Source organism: Equus asinus, chromosome 21 (genome assembly GCF_041296235.1).
Source record: "Equus asinus isolate D_3611 breed Donkey chromosome 21, EquAss-T2T_v2, whole genome shotgun sequence".
In the NCBI taxonomy this organism is placed as follows: Eukaryota; Metazoa; Chordata; class Mammalia; order Perissodactyla; family Equidae; genus Equus; species Equus asinus.
Window position 1 is genome coordinate 59286376 of NC_091810.1, and position 17633 is coordinate 59304008.

Consider the following 17633-nt stretch of genomic DNA (forward strand, 5'->3'; position numbering starts at 1 on the left):
TAACACCAGCAATTTCTCTTCCTCCAGAAGGCTTATTACATGAGAAAAGGTCATCTTGATGTGCTTAAGCCCCTGTAGTCAGGTCTCGATTCCTGGCAGTTGAACGGAGTTCCTAACTGATGCCTCTGTGAAAGGCAAGGGTATTATGTTGTATTCACAGATCAGTGAGAACTAGGAACTGCTCGCAGATGCCATGGTACTGGAAGCCCTACTAATGACCCAATTTATCACCTTCCCAGGCGCTGGAACTTGCCTCTGCTCCAGGGAGCAGAGAGAGGTGGTGAAGCAAGTCATCCTATTATTATAATCATCTCCTTCAAATACTTACTGCTTCAGAATCTTTCCTCAGAAGAGGAATTCTCTGGGCAGAACCCCCCACGGCTACCCTTACCCAGACACAGTCATCATCCTGTGACGGATGTTTTTATCTACATCCTATCTTAACGTGAGGCACAGCACGAGAGGGAGCTCTCATCCCCCTGCTTCCCCTTCTTGCAGTTCCCACCCAAACACATGACTTTCATTATCAGTCTGGACTTGCGCCACTCCCTCCAGCCTCTTGTGGCCAGCCACAGAGACACACCGGATGGCCAGCAAACCGGCCCTTTGGTCCGCTGCCTTTGCAGGAAAACATCGTGCATGAGTCCACCCGACTCATCCATCTTCATTCAGAGGCCACGGTGGGCCCTTCCACATGGAGCTGGATGTGTCTCAGACACAAATGCTCCACTTGGGAGGAGAGACACCTACAGCTCCCTCCAAACCTGGAGTCTGTGTGGCCTGGCTGAGGTGGCCTTGAGGGTAGACTGAAGGATCAGCTACTCTACAGAGTGGCTCCCAGGCCTGTTGTTTCTTGACCCACTTATTAGGTCTGAGAATTCTCAACAACCGGGAATGGTTGCCTCAGGAAGGAGTAGAGAAGACGAGGAAAATGATTATTTGGGCCACCTTGATATGCTGTTTCTGATGAGAGCAATTGGTGAGAAAGGGCAAGACCAGCCCTTAGGTTCTACTTGATCAAGTCACCAAGCAAGAAAACCAAAGGGCTGAAGACTGACTCAAGCAGCAGCCAGCCAACCTGCACTAACTGGGACTGGACCAAACTCAGACTCAAAAGCAAGGAGGTTTCCAGGGCACAGACAGTCCTATGGGAGGTAATCCCTCCCCTTCACCAGGCCCCTTCTCTCCTCCAAGCAAACTCAACAATCAGCTCATCACTCTTTAGTGTGTAGAGGGTTGCTGAACAGAATCTCAACACGTATGCAAGGGATAGAGGGTGAGGAATGAAGAGCTCAATAAATTTAAATAAAAGCTTTTCCATTATTTTAAATGGAAACTATTAAACCGTCTAATAACTTCAGTCAAAATACAGAGTGCCTCTGAACCAAACATAAAGGTATAAAAGCTGTGGCCGGAGGTTAAACTGATCCCACAAATTAACTTTCCTATGATTTGTCAATTTTAAAAGCCAGAGGAAACAGGAAGAAAAAAGACTCTGATAATCAAACATCTGTGTGTAAGGCATGACTTGAGCAATATGACCAACTTATCAACTCAACAGATACAGTAGTTACAGCCAGTGGAGCTCGCTGCAGCCAGCCTGCAAGAGCCAACTGTTAAATTTTCAGAAAGTTTATGAGCCAGTGGTTAAAACAGCCATTATTCAAGTTAAATTGCATAAACTTACAATCAAATAAATTACATTAAGATAAAGGTAATAAATACTCAAAACTCATCACTTTTATTATACTTCACTATCATTTATGTTCTTGAGGTTATTCAGATCTGCTGTATTCTCTAATGTATGGTGGAGATACTATACAATAGTGTGGTACTGCATATGTCTTCCTAACTCCACATTCAGTGATGTCCCATTGGTAGCGTGTAATCAGCTTTGGTGGGAATATTTACACCAGGGGAACTAGCAAAATGCTGTAAATCAGGTTTTCCCCCAAGAGAGCTGGTTGTTACACATTACCAGCACACCATTGCTCCAGAAAGTATTCATCAAAAGTTGCCACCTCTGGAGGCCACATGCTTATCCCAGTAAAGCTTCCAACCAGTTTTGCAACCTTGGTCAAGTTACCGTCTTTATCCACGTAAAGCCCTTAGAAAAGGACCTGGCACACAAGGACTCAGTTAGTGGTGGCTTATGTTTACGAGAGGTGTCACAGTGTAGTGGTTAAGAGCCCAGCCTTGGGAACCAGACCCGCTGGGTTCAAGTCCCACCTCTTCTACTTGTCAGCCGTAGAGCACTGAGCAAGCCCCTTAACTCCTCTATATCTTGTCTTTCTAAACTGTAAAACGAGGATAAAAATAGTAACTCTCACGTTAGTTTGAGGGGAAAATGAAGATTAAAAGTAGTAACTAACAACGACTGGCACATACTAAATAAATGCTCAATTAGTGTTTGCTGCTTCCATTATTATTACTCCAAATATTGTGGGAATTCTTCTTAGGTAGAATCACTTTCAAAAGGGATTTAATTACTAAATTCTTTACTACTAATTTCTGTATTTATCACACCTCATGTTTTCCCTATTAGAGAGGATCGTAGAGATATATGGCTGCTTCCAAAATTCAAATTAACTCCCAAAGTTTGCCACTATTAAAAGTAAATATTTAAAAACAGAACTACCATAAGATCCAGTAATTCCATTTCTGGGCATTTATCTGAAGAAAACGAAAACACTAACCCCAAAAAGATATCTGCACCCCCATATTCACTGCAGCGTTATTTACAAGAGCTGAGACATGGAAGCAACCTAAGTGTCCACTGATAGATGAATGGATAAAGACAATCGGTATATATGTACAATGGAATATTATTCAGCCATAAAAAGAAGGAAATCCTGTCATTTGTGACAACATGGATGGACCTTGAGGGCATTATGCTAAGTGAAATAAGTCAGACAGAGAAAGACAAATACCACCTCACTTATATGCAGAACCTTAAAAAAACAAACTCATAGATAGAACAGATTGGTGAGTGGGGGGTGGGCAAAAATGGTTACAACTTCCAGTTATAAAATAAATAAGTCCTGGGATGTAATGTACAGTGTGGTGACTATAGTTATAATACTGTATTGTATATTTCAAAGTTGCTAAGAGTAGATCTTAAAATTTCTCATCACAAGAAAGAAAAACTGATAACTATGTGTGGTGAAGGATGCTGACTAGACTATTATGGTGATCGTTCTGCAATATACACATATGTCAAATTGTTATGTTGTACACCTGAAACTAATATAATGTTATATGTCAAGTATATCTCAATCTTTAAAAAAGTGAATAAACCCCAGAGGAAATTCCAAAAGAGGAACTCCTAAAAGATGACTACTTTGAAGGGAATCACTCTTATAATGAATATGTAAGTTCTAGGTTTGAGAAGGAAAGAAAATCTCTGTAATCCATTATAATCACATCTCAAATATAAAGACAAAATCAGGGAGATAGAACTCATTATCTTGTGTGACTTCCAGAGAATACTGGTGTTATACAGACATCAACAGGTAAACCCAGAGCAAGGAGATAACTAGAAACAGAAAGTTCCCTCTTAGAATGAAAACTTCACCCACAACAATTGGGATAAGCCTATGATAAAACCAGTAAAATGCCAATGCCATGACTCTACGTTTATTTATATCAGCCTCATTTCAAAAAAGGATTTGAGGTGGGCAAAGCCACTGGATTAGAATCACTGCACCTGCCTTCAATAATCATAATGTCTCCTGTGGCACTGTCTCAATGCAGAAGACTAAGAACCCTTCATTCCACCCAAAAAAGAAAACAGTGGCCAAGTGGCACTCAAGGAAGACATCGACACCCATGTGGAACCTTCACCACACCACTTCCATCCTTGGTTCCTCCTCAGTTTGCTCTCCAGCTATGCACAACATGGCCTCCCAGAGGATGAGCTCAAAGCAACCCACACTCAGCGGGTTGACTTCAAGCGTGGTCTCCAAAGCCAAGACTCCCAGTCACTTAGTGACATCCATGTGACCAGAGCAGGTCGCGTGAGCAGCTTTATAGCTGAGCTGGACGATTATGGTGGCTTCCCACACATCTTTTCTACTCATCTCAGTCTTCCCTCTTCCTCTGCCCTACTGTCCAGCATGGCTTTAGCACATATTCAGGCCACCTGTGCCACCCACAAAGAGAGCCTACCAAAGGCTCTGCAGGAATGAAAGGACTGCAGGAATGAAAAAAAGTCTCCCCAGTTTTCCTTGGACGTGCCACGGCTGAGACACTGGTCCTCTGCAGGACACATGTCCAAGGCCACCTCAGGGACCACCAGGGCCCCTCCATCTGCCCTCTTCAGGGGTCCTAACAAACCCTCGACCAAGACACTACAGGACTGAGTCAGGGAAGAGGAGCTGACTGCAGGAGGGGACATTCCATTCGTGTTTAAGGGCTATCGCCCTTCCCAAGGCATGTTGAAGGTCTTCCAAAAAGGGACCCTGAACCACTTCTTGAGAAGCAAACTGAGATTGCTAGTACACAAACTCCAGGTGAAGTCAGCTTGGAGCTGACATCTGGACTATCCCCTGCACAGGTTAAATAAATCAAGGGATAGCCTTTCCACAGAAGACCATACAGACACAAAAAAGAACAGGGAAACCACATGTACCAATATGGAATGGCCTCCAACATACATTTAAAAAATAAGTTTGGGGGCCAGCCTGGTGGTGTAGTGAAGTTTGCATGCTCTGCTCCGGTGGCCTGGGTTTCACGGGTTCAGATCCCAGGTGCAGACCCACACACCACTGATCAAGCCATGCTGTGGCGGCATCCTACATACAAAATGGGGGAAGACTGGCATGGATGTTAGCTCAGGAACAATCTTTCTCAAGCAAAAAAAAAAAAAAGGAAGACTGGCAACAAATGTGAGCTCAGGGCCAATCTTCCTCACCAAAAAAAAAAAAAGGTTTGATTGAAATAAATTTATGTATAAAACATTCACTAGTTTTAAGTGTACACTTTGATGAGCTTTAATAAACATATTCACTCATATAACCATCACCACAATCATGATCTACAATCTGTTCATCACCCCAAAAAGTTCCCTCATGCCTCTATGTAGGCAATTGCCACCTCCCTCTCCCCCTCTAATTCCTGGCCCCTGGAAACCACTGATCTGCTTTCTGTGTCTTTAGTTGGCCTTTTCCAGAATGTCATATAAATGGAATCATTATGCTAGTAGCCTTTTGTGTCTGGCTTCTTTCACTTGGCATAATGCTTTTGAGAGTCACCCATGTTATTGTGTATATCAGTAGCTCATTCTTTGTTATTGCTGAGTAGTATTCCATTGTATGGATTTACCAATATCTGTTTATCCATTATGCCATCGAGCATTTTAAAAGAAAAAAGCAAGCTGCACGACCGTGTGCCACAGCATGCTGCCATTTGTGTAAAACAAAAGGGGTGCACACACACAGCTTTGTGTATTTATTCACAAGTTCTTGAAAGACACACAAGAAATTGGAACCATGGCTGCCTTTGGCAGAGAAACAGGTAGCTGAGAGATGTCATTTCTTTGTATACCACTTAGTAGTTTTAAAAATGTCTATTATGTGCATATACTAACAACCCCCTCAAAATTTGAAGATAACTTCCTACATCTAAGGTCTGCATTCCCCTTTCCCAAAACTTATACCTTTTTTTTTTTAGTTATTTCTTTTATTTATCAAGATGACCAACAGATTTAGCATGTTATTTTCTAGATAAAAAAGGAAACTTTGCTGTTTTCTGTTCTCCTCTTCCTCACACAGAATTCTCATATACTACAAATTAATCTCCCTTCCTTAACTATTCACTTCTTAAATTAAAAGCCTCTCACACCTCTGAAAACTGCATTTGATGGATCCAAACACTGCGCAAACTCACAGCTTATCAGTGACTGGAGCTTGGTCTGAAGGCATCTTCTTGGATGTGAAAATGGGAACAAATGAGAAGACCTGGGCAGAGCCCAAGGTGTGGCCTCTGAGGAGATGTGGTAAGGGTGATGCCCGGCCCTTTGCCAGGATGAGCATCTGTCGCCACAAGTGACAAAGGAGCTGCAGTAACTTAAGGTTCAGGCTTCCTTGAAAAATCCTCCAGCAACATAGAAGAACGGTCTCATGAACACCTGCAGCCACTCAGAAAAGCCAATGCGCTTGTATATTCCCCTGTCTGGTATGGAGCGGGTTTTTTCCCTTTATACATTAATCCTTACAGTTGGCTCTCTTGACAGTGTCCGACACATGGTTTTGCTCACCAAAGCTTTTCTTAAGGCCTCTAGAGGGTGTCACTGATCCTCATAGTTGGGAATGAGGCAAGTGACCCTGTACTCAGCCTCGCCTGGGCTTCTCCACTGTCCCTGTGTAGACTCAGAACTCGCCTTGGTTTCCCAGCTCCTGAAAAGGCTACTTGTTTGCCTGTCACACATGAGCACCTGACCTCACAAAGGGCCACCTTTCTCAAGGTATTGGGCAGGACTTGCGGATGGAGCACAGTCGCCATCCAGGGCAACACTTATAAACCAGAAAACAATGCAGCAATGACAGGGCTCTCGTATTTTTCTTCAGCGTGAGCCGTGCATCCCAACTCTCTTCGCCATCATCTCACACCATCACTTCCCAGCTTCAGGTCCACAGAGAGGGAAGCAGGCCCCACCCTGATCAAATGCTCCCTGTGATCCCACACCCCAGCTGACCTAATTGGTCATTAACAAGGTTTGGTTTGACGAGTATATATTTTGTGCCTATCATCCCCAAAACAGAAGCCAGGCAGCATGGGAAAGACAGGAAGCTGATGGTGGCATCCCCAGGGCCAAGGACGTGACTACCTAAGGACATTTAAGACCTGTGGACTGACTGAGCCTTGAAGAACAGACAGACCTTCAGCATGCAAGAGGGGTGAGGCACATCCCATGAAAGCACAGCCTGGCCAGGGCTCCCCAGACGGAGCTCAGGACATGGTTTTCCATGGCACATGGCATTGCTCTATAAAAGGACCCGGGTATCTGGCAAGTTATCCCCGGTCAATACCCCTGCAGTCCTCACCGCGCCACGGAGAAAGTTCACTTCGGTACCATTAGGTCTTTACTACCTCCCCAGCCCTCCCTAATTTCCCCTTGTCACACACAGGAAGAGTGGCCACTTCTTCAAAGACCTTGGCAAACAGGGAAATCCCGTTCGAATTCAAGGATATTGTTGTGTCTTCAATGCATTTATTTTTACGGTTACTTTCTATTTTGGCATGCGATCATCAGTTTTCTGCTTAGAGGAGAGTACAAAGTTTCTGTTTTAAATTACTTTATTTGAGGCAAAAAGTGTGCTGGTTTAAAGAAAAAATATGAAATAAAATACTGCAGGAGGTGCGTGTTTAAGACAAAACAAAATGCAAAATACATGCAGGTAGTACGTGGTTGTACGTCGATATGACAAAAGCTGGTCTCTGATGACTGAAGGGCCGAAGATGCTGAGGTGAGCACAAGAACCAAGGCAGGGCAGCGTGAGAGGCACGTTCCAAGACAAAAGGGGTCAGTTCACCTTGACAAGAGCCCAGGGAAAATGTGAGGTGGGGCAGAAGATGAGGCTAGAAAGGTAGACTGAGGCCAAGTGGTAGAGAGCCTTGAGGCTGAAGGGAGGTGTGTGTGCTCTCACCTGTGACCACAGAAATCCACAAGAGGTTTCCAGCCCACTTCACTGGTAGAAGGGGGCCCATCCCCAAAACTGGGCTGGCTTGGGGGATAAGGGGAGATAAATTGGGGCATGCGGACTCTGAGGCAGAGGCCAAGGAAGCAGCTGGAACTGTCTCAGCTCTGCTGACTATGGTGATTGAGAATGGACCTAGCACCCCAGGAGGATGGGGCTTATCACAAAATTCTACACCCTCCTGGAGGCCCTCCCAGGGCCGTGATCGGAACAAAGCATCGGACAACACAGCTAGCCTGGGAGGCAGGTGTGAGCCCAAGCAGTCCTGTAGAATAGAGATACTGATCACCATATATGGAATGAAAACTTCTAGGGAAAAAAAGAGGAAAAAAAAAAAAAAAGGATTGGAATAGGCTTAAAGAAAAAAAAAACCCTAAAGATAGCCTAAACAAAACACACCCAGCCCCTAGTGCCTGCCTCACTGTCTGCTAGCCATATGGTGTGCGATAAGCCAGAACGCTGCTAGGTATCCTCCTGCGCTGTCTATAAAGCCGACAGCCAGCTCCACCGAGAAGGCCCCACTTGCTGCAGAGGCTGCGCCGTGCTCTCACGCCCTGACGACCAGCTCCCAGTCCCCAGGCCCTGCTCCAGGAGGCAGCCAGGCGGCCACTCCCTCACCCAAGCCTTGCTCCCTGCCTCGGCCCCACAAGAGACGCTGCCTCCGCAGCTGTTTTCCCACAACCAGAGAAACCACAGGTCAGGCCAACTGGGCCACGCTGCAGTCAGCCAGCCGGCTCACTAGCGTTCACCCTCACTGGCTCCCTCTGCCATTCACCAGGGTCCCCTGCTAAGGTCCAGACAATACCCAGCAGAAAAAAACTTTCCTCGTACCTATAAATTATCAGTCCCCTTGAGCACCGCTTCACAGGGACGCTGCCTCTTGAAGCATAAAGGCCTTGGAGCTTGTGCCTTTCTGATGTAACCCGCCACCCTACCTCCTTGCAGGAGAAAACAGCCAAGCAATAACTATATCCAAATTTCTCTAGGTTCAAGTTCACTGAAAGCCTGCTCTCTTGCTCTTCCCTAAAATGACCCAAATAGTCACATAAAGATCTGCGCCTGCTCTGCGCTCCTGAGCCCCAGCCTCAGCCTCCAAACACTTTTCTGCGCACCATCTCAGTCTCACTTCTTGTCAGCCATGTTTTGATGGAATGGAGAGGTGCCACTGTGTGGTGGAAGGATATCGGTAAGGCTGAGTCTTCCAACAGGATGCCCAGTTAAATCTGAATTTCAGATAAACAAGTAATTTTTAGTATAAGTATATCCCGTGCACTGTTGGACCCCTGACAGTTACACATGAAGAGCAATCTCTGAGCCAAAGCAAGAAGTCACAAACAGCCCTGAAGGAAAGCATTTGTAAGAGACCCAGTATGAACACACCCAAGGGGAGAAGCCCTGCCTCCAGGAAGTCTGGAGACACCAAGCACAGGCACTTAAAGGCCTGGCACTTTGGACGTGAGCCTGTCTGGGGCAGCCTCACACCCCCAAGGTAATCTAAGACCCAGAGGGACGGGTGGCTGGTTGGCTTAACAGCAGCATGAACTGCTTTAAAAATGGCCTTCACCCGGGGCCTTAGGGCAGCTGGTCTGGGCAGGTCCCAGCATGAGTCCTGGCAGGACATGTGACCCAACCTCATGGAAAAGCATCTCAGGGGCAAGGACCCAAGAGCTCTGGGCCAGACCAAGTACCGTGGACGTGTGGGGCATTTCTCTATGTACAATCCAGAAGAGTCTAGAAGCAGCTGTTATTCTCCTGCTCTGGCACTAACAACACACGAACAGAATGACACCTCACCTCCAATCTGTAGACTATTTTTACTATTGTCCAGAAAGCCACTAGCTAATAATAGTAGGTTGAGCTACATGAAATTGCCATTTTTGTAAGTCAAGAATGTTAGAATTTTGGCAATTACGTATGGCTCAACCAAATAGTAATAATGCTGAGTGCCTGCTATGTGTCCGACTCCATGCAAGGTCCTTTAAGTATATTCATCATGTAATGTTTAATTCTTATGACCACCTTTCAAGGTAAATATCACTGTGCCCATTTTAGAGATGCAGAAACTGAGACACAGAGAGGTAAAAGTACTCATTTGGTCTAGACATAAACCAGGTCTGTGTGGCTCCAAAACTCACATTCATTTCACCCACCATGGCCTGGGTCCTGTGGGTCCTTGCAGAGCCTGTGCTCTCTGACTCTACCTCTGGGTCAGTGGCTGGCCATTCCTGCAGCATTGGGCACTACCAGGACCCCCATCCTGCCAGAGCCTGCCTGCATAGGGGCCACTCTGTAGCTAAGCAAAGCCTGGCCTCCTGAATTAGCAGCAAAGTGTATTTAACAAACAATTTCAAGAGGAGAAAAACATTTGAAAGTTTATTTAGAGTGAGAGGGGAGAAAGGCCAAAAAATGCACTCCTAAAATAAATAGAAAGTAATCAAGGGAGAAAAATCTAGTCCAACCAATTTTAAAATGCCTTAACTGTGACTACAAGCTAACATGTAGTGGTCCACAGAGAAAGGCATCAGGTACAGTGTGATCCAGCATCACTGCATACCCAGAAGCATGTGCTTCTGTGGTTCTCCTCAGAGAAGACTGACTGAGCCTCACAGAGGGGAGAGGATGAGAAACCACCCAAAAGAACAAGTCAAGGCCAGACAGTGTCAGTGGTTTCCTGCCCCACCATAACCCCCTCAGAGGCTGAGACCAGCAGAGTAAGATCAATAAAGGGCTGTCAGACTCCAACTTCAAAAGAAAAAGAAGTGAATGTTCTCCTTGGGAAGTAAAATTTTGGAAGTCAGAGCATATGTAATGCACAATAAAAGCAGTTTCCACTAGTTCCAAATGAACATCTGTAGAGATCAAAGTTTGAGGACAAAAAGGACTGACCTTCACGTGGGCCACGTACTGATGACACGTCTCCTCCATGTGGACCAGCTGCAGCTTCTCTGAGACCTGACCCACAGACTCTCCCAGCAACACAAAGTAGACCCTGGGCAACTGGCCCTTTTCCTTTTTGGCCACATCAGCTGTCAGAACATAATTCAAGCCTGCCAATAAATAAGGTCAAAATGTCAGACACAGTGACAAGGCCACCTCCACTGCCCCTCACAGGACCGCAGGCACATTTCCTCCCATACCTAGCCCCCCAATGCACAGAGGACTGCAGCCTCAAGTCAACACCTTCTCAGAGAGAAGCATGCAGCCAGGCACTCACAGAATTGAGAGAGAACCAGGATGCCCCATGCCTTGCTGGTGACATTCTGTGCATGACACTTCATGGCTCTCCCTGATTTAAACCTCAGGAGTTATCAACTGAGCTACCAATATACACGTCGACAATTAGCTGTACCCAGCACTATTAGTGTCCTGAAAAGCAGACACCATGGCGAACCTACAGAATATTACTAAAAGCTGCTCAAATTATCAAGGCTGCATGAGTACTGACTCCTACAAAGCAATAAGATATACGCCCAACACAAGGGAGAAATCACCCAGCGATGTTGACTCAGCTCACAGATGTAGCAGTTATAGAGCCCAACCCAACATGTATTGGACTGTGCGCCATCCATGGTCCACTGAGCACTGACAGGCACAGGGGATACCGGCGCTGCGTCAATGAACAGCGCAGGCAACCCCCTGCTCTCACAGCACCCACACTCACGAAAACTCAGGCAAAGGTTGACACTGACTTTATTCCCAGGCAGCTGAGGATGGCGGCTGCACAATTTCCTAACACCTATCATTTCAATAAAACCCTGACCACACCCTGCACTGCGGTGCACTCCTGAAAACTCATCACCTACACTTCAATGTGTGATGTCAGGTGGCAGAATCTACTGGGACACAATCCGGGATTTTAAACAAAAGATGGTCACAATATAGAACGCACACTGGATGAACCCAGAAGGTTTCGCCTCCATTATTACAGGGTCTGTTAGTAAATATACGACTACGTGTTTCGTCAGGTGAACATGGCTTTAGTTCAAGAGATCTATTTCACTGCTTTCTGTACAAAAGAATCCTGTTTCATAGGTCAGCTCCTCCACACACTTTTTATTTTTTAGGTGCTTTGTGGGTTCAAGGGAATATGACATTTTTAAAGTGATAGAAAAGGAACTGCCTGTCCCTAAAATGATCAGATGAGACTGCTCAGCAATGGGAAAGCAGATGACCCAGCCCCTGGCCTGTCTCCACACGCCAGCCTCCTAGAAGCTGGCCTCTTGAATCAATAAAATGCAGCCTCGCGCCTGGCAGCATTTAAGTACATGAAGCCAGGAGGTAGGGATGGCTCTGGCTTTTAATAACATCAAAGGCATCAGCCACCAGGGGAGGTATGAACAAGGAAAGAGGAAAGTGACCTGGACAGGCATCCTGCAGCTGCCACAGGGCATAGTTTTGATGCATTTAATGGTTTTCCTGGGCCTCTGCCATCTCAGGGATCTTGCCATGCCAAGCTGGATTCCTGGTCAGCAAGGGTGAGTCTGTCCTGACTTGTTGATTTCAGCAAACAGCTGATTTCCAAGGCAAGGCTGGAGCACCAGGACGGACCCAAGACCTGGCTCATCCCATGCAACATTAAGAAAAGAATGCATGTGGGAAAGTACTTCAACAGAGAAAACACCAGGAGCCTATACAAGAGTGACACACCAACTTCCTTGGCGACAGAGGCAGGAAATGGGGTAGACTCATAGAACGTCAAAGCTTTAAGGCAATCCTTGGGATCATTTAGTTCCAAACCCTTATTTTTCAGATGAGGAAGTGAGGCCCCAAAAGACAATAAGACTTGCTCCAGGCCAGAGAGCCATTCACAGAGCCGAATCTAGAACTCTCCTGATCTCCACTGTCAGGCTATTCCTACTACACTGGTTTGTGGTGTATTTTTCACATTATCTGACAAACAACTCACATTTTTTTTGAATGTACAGATAGCAGAACCAAACAAGTGCAGAGATACAGAACTGAACTCTGGCAAATTTACTTTCTACTGATCACAGTTTCCCTGAACAACAGCCCAACAGTAAGAAAGGATAAGTATCAATGAAGTGAGTTTCCAAGTTCCGTTTTGCAAGATCAGCGCTAGAGATGGGCACTGCTGGAAGACGAGCCAGAAGGCCTTGGTTGGGTAAATCAGTGTGGTGGCGGCAGCTGCTGAGCGGGGTCTCCTCTGTGGCTCCCAACCTGGCCTTCCTCCCAGGCGAGAGCTACGGCTACCCTCCCTTGGGAATGGTGATCATGGAGAGCACAGTGGGCTTGAATCATCTCATCAGAATGAGTTAGCCAAGCCCAGAGAAAGCCTGGCTGGAAACGAACACAGGAAGACAGAGAAGACAGCATCAGTGCCCGACCCATGTTCTCTTGGTTTTCACCATTTCTCAGCTGTCCAGCCCAACTTGCAACTGCCAGCACCTGCACTCTAATTCCCAAGGGCTTTCTCTGTGCTTCTGCCCATGGGCATGGCAGGCCTGGAGTGCCAGAGAAGTCCCCAGAGCAGCCCTCAGTAAAGCGTGACCACAGCCCACTGTCCCTTAGTGGGGGGTAACTGTGAAGTGTGTTCTACACCGACTCCCAGGGTTCCTCAGAAGGATTCAGCTCCAGCTTCCCACAGTGGTAACTTGCTCAATAACACAGTCTCTATCTGGCTGCCGTGATGGTTTACGTGTCAGCTTGACTGGGCCACAGTACCCAGATGTTTGGTCAAACACCAATCTGGATGTCACTGTGAAGGTATTTTTCAGACGAGATATCATTTGAATCAGTAGACTTTGAATACACCTGATTACCCTCCATAATGTGGGCAGGCTTCATCTAACCAGCTGAAGGCTTTAAAAGACCGAGGTCCACCCCAAAAAGAAGGAATGCTGCTCCCAGGCTGCCTGCGAGCTGCAATATCAATATACACACCCCCTATTGCTTCTGTTTCTCTGGTGATCCCTGACAAACGCAGCTGCCTTCCCTTCCTGTCTCACTGTCTCTCTTTCCTACCGGCGCTTCCTAGGAACAACCCCTGAATCAGCAACATGCACCCAAATCCTTAATAGAGGCTCTACTTCTAAGAGAATCTAAATTAAGATGGGGAAAGTCCAGAAAAGGGAATGAATTTAACCCTCAGTGTGTGCCAAGCACTATGCTGGGTACTTCACAAACACCCACTTTAGTCCTCCAAAGCCCCATCTCACTGCAGAAGTGTTGACCCAATATATTCCTCTTGCAATCACGGGAGGGGGGAAACAGCTCCCAGTTACTAGAAACTGAGCTGAGGACCTGAGGGACTGAGCGTGGCCATGCCAACACGTTCACCTATCCGATTTTTCTAAAATGCTAACGTATACATACAATCACAGACAGACCAAATTATCCAATTCGCCAAGCGCAATCATTTTGAAAGCATTTCATCTTTAGAACTGACTACTTAGTGCTTCTCCTTGATTGAAAATTTACTTTGACATTTTAAGTTACACAAAAAGAAGTCAGCTCCGTATCAAACTCTTCTAGAAGAAAGCCGCCAGGAGACTTAATGATGGGAAACGTGGCTGAGTGAGGAGGGTCTCCTAACCGCCCCAGTGGCAAGAAGCGCAGACCACTCTGAAGCCTTGAGCTCCACTGGGAGTTTTAAACAGCACCCACCTCAAGGGCGTCTGAAAAGGAGCCCCTAAGAAGTGGAGGAGATGCCGGAGAAGCAGCCAATCAGCTCGCTTGGTTCAGCAGCCCCGCCCCAAGGGAGTGTGGGCGCCTCAGGTTGGCCGAGCTGCCAAGGGCCGCCTGTAATGCAAGCCAGCCCAGCCAGCCGGGACCCGGGGAGGGTGCTGGTTCTGATTAGGGCCTGCTCCAACAGCACATTTCACATCTTCAGGTTTTCTTTCTGGCAGCTTGTGTCCATGCCATGTCGAATGATGTCATGTTGATGGAAAAGCTGATCAGCCCCAAGTAATGCTTTCAGCCGCCTCCTTTCCCCGCCCCCAGCGGGTTCCCAAGGGCCCCCACACGGCCAGGGCCAGGAGGGAGCCAGCTGTCTTGCATCAACTCAGCTCTGGTCGCTCTCAGCGAGTTTTGATTCATTCCCATTCTCCATCACAACGTGATTTCAGCTGTGAAATTCTATTAATAAATCCTCCTTTCAGACTTACTCTGAGCTTCCCTTAGAGTTTCCCAGGAGAGGGGGGAAAAGGGACATTTCCACTATACTAGCTTTCCTAAGCTTTCCTCCCTCCTTCAAAGGAGTCAAGTGGTAATTATTAAACTAGGTTACCCCATTCCTCATATAACATAGATTTGCCTCCTTATCCCATCTCCATGCTTCTCCAGAGACCAGGAGGAGCTCAGAGAATGTTCTGTGTAAACACTCTGGAGCAGAAATGCACCCCTAAAGCCAGAAGGAAGGTTTGGGGACAAGTCACCTGCTTTCAACCCTATTTCTGTGCGTGGCTTGGATGACCTTGCTGCCATCTCTCAGGACCTGGGCCCAACTGCTTGTCTCGAAACACGGCAGGCACCCCTGCTCGCTCACAGCTTTGTGAGGTTCTCTGAGAGCCATGGAAACATGGCAGCACCAGATCAGGGCACAAAACACAACCACTTAGGGCTCATCCCTTCCTGGTTTTCATTTAGCACTCTGGTGAGAATCCAGAATCGCCAGCTCCATTCTCTGCCTCCAGAGATTGACAAGCACATTTAGTCTTCAGCCTGACCAGCAAGTAAGTACAGGCCTGGCCCATGGGCAAGGGGCAGAGCCCTCTCCAGCACAGCACTCACCACCCTTCCTTATGGCAGCCAGGAAGCTCCAGGGACCCACAGGCTGCTCCCCAAGCCAAGAATGAAGTGATTAATAAGACTTGGGATAGGCAGAACTCTTGTTTTAAACTCCTTGATGCAATATGTTATAAACCTGTTCTATGGGCTGCTAGGTTTGGACGCAGTGTCTGCACCCCAGCACGGAGCACAGGGCCTGCCACACGAAGGGGTTCAGACATACCCAGAAGAAGGAGCGAGGGAGCACCAGTTGTTTCTGTCTTATATGCCTCCCTCCCCAGAGAACGCAAGCTCGATGGCAGCAAGGACACTGCCTGGCCTGTTGTCTGCTCTGTGCCCAGGACTAGGCACGGAGTCTGGCCCTTTTAAGAGCTTAATAACTATTTGTTGATGGAAGGACTCCACAGGCGCTTCAGTAACTCCACGTGAGTGGCTATCTGCTGTGTGGGTTTACAAAGCTATTGTCTCTCAGATCCAAACCCGCCCTTCTGTGCTCTGCAACACTGTGGCTGGGACTCTGCAAACCTCATTTCTGCTTTGCCAGCGGCTCTCTGTGAGGCTCTGCCAAGATGGAGAGCTTGAGGGAGGCTGCAAGGCTGGAGGAGGGAGAAGGGGCTTGCTCCTTCCTGCCTGCTTCCTATTCCTAACAGCTTAACCCAGAGACAGTTTCCCATGGCAGCTGGTCCCAACAGCAGTTAATTCTAGTTTCAGTTTTTCCCCCACACCCCCACAGCCAGGCTCACTGCACCGCCCCCCCCAGGAACTCCAGCAGCACCAGCCAGTACCCCCTCCTCCAAGGTTTAGATCCAAGGTCCACAGGGTCCCTTCTTAGCACTTATAGGTTCTGATAACCCCAAGGAAGTGGTTCACCCCAACTCTAACATTGTCCCTTTGTCCTCCTTGATGAGGGCTGTCAAATCTAAGCCGCCTGGAAGCTTGCTAAAACACACGCTGTCAGGCCCCACCCTCAGAGTTTCAGATTCCATTAGAATTTGCCTTTCTGACAAGATCCCACGTGCTACTGCTGCAGCTGGTCTGGAGACCACCCTTTGAGACCCTCTGGTGCAGACCTAGAAGTGGTGGCGGCTGCTTCCTATAGTTACTACCAAGTTCTCCCTGACCTACTTAACAGATTCCCAATGTTAAATTCTCTCTGTTAAAATAACTGCTGTGGTTTTCTGTTTTCCTGACTGGGCCCTGTTACAGAGGCCAAGGCAGGGTCACCTCCTACAGAGAACCTCTGTGGTTCCCACGGTACTGCCAGAAGCCGCAGCAGCCCCTCACGGCTCAGCTAATCAGCTGGTCCTGAATACTCTCACAGCCAAGTGGGAGCCGTGGTTTTCCACTGCTAATGCAAAAAAAGAAATGAAGAGGCAAATAGAGTCCCTTCTCTGTGTGTATGCTTGAACCCCACCAGGTCCCAAGGGAGAGAAGGAACCAGACACAAGACTGTAATATCAATTGCTTATGGCTCCCAAAAGTGTCCCCAGACAGTTCCTGTGACTGAAGACACCAGCAGATAGATACCACTTCTGACAGCTGATCAGGAGTAGCTAGCACACCCCTGGTATCTCTTTATTGCACTACCCAGGCTGCACTGCTCAAATGTAGCCATTCCACTGACAAACTCAGCCCTGGATATAAAGATATTGAGAGGTGCCTGGAAGGCCCGCCCAAGGCAGACACTCATTTGCCAGGCATTCTGTGGCCACCACCACCAGCATGGCTCTTCTGCAGCTGCCAGCAGCAGGAGTGAGGAAGGCTCATAGCTAGAGCCCTAGCCTTGGGCTCCCAATGCAAAGTCCTTGGTGATGATACTGAGCTGGCCAGCACTAACTGCTGAGGCTGGAGGATGTCTGTGCCCTGTAGATGCCCCTACCCTCCCTCCATCTGGAGACCAGGGAGCTGATCTTCCTGACTGTGCAGAGCCAAGGGGCTGCCTTCTATGCTGGACTCCAGAACACCCCACCCACTGCTGGACCCACACAGCTACTTGACAAGCTACCTTTCATCTCCACCTGATTTCCCATCACATTTCCATAGTGGCTGCCCATTTTTCCCTCCTCAAACTTTCCATATTCCACTGCCAACTCATTGTTTGGCAGATTTCTGAATTTCTCCTTTACTGCAAAGAGTGAGATATAACGCATTTCCCTGAATGCCAAGGGAAGAGATAGAAAAATGCCAGGG

General features: G+C 47.3%; 1 protein-coding gene across 2 annotated transcripts in view; it reads right to left on the reverse strand.

Moving 5' to 3' along the window:
* Positions 1-17633, reverse strand: part of ITGA9 (integrin subunit alpha 9) — a 332491-nt gene that overhangs the window by 232881 nt on the left and 81977 nt on the right. For both annotated transcript variants that reach the window (XM_044754042.2, XM_070493860.1), the window contains exon 15: positions 10584-10744. In XM_044754042.2, the coding sequence (XP_044609977.1) occupies positions 10584-10744 (161 nt within the window). The remainder of the gene's footprint in view (positions 1-10583; positions 10745-17633) is intronic.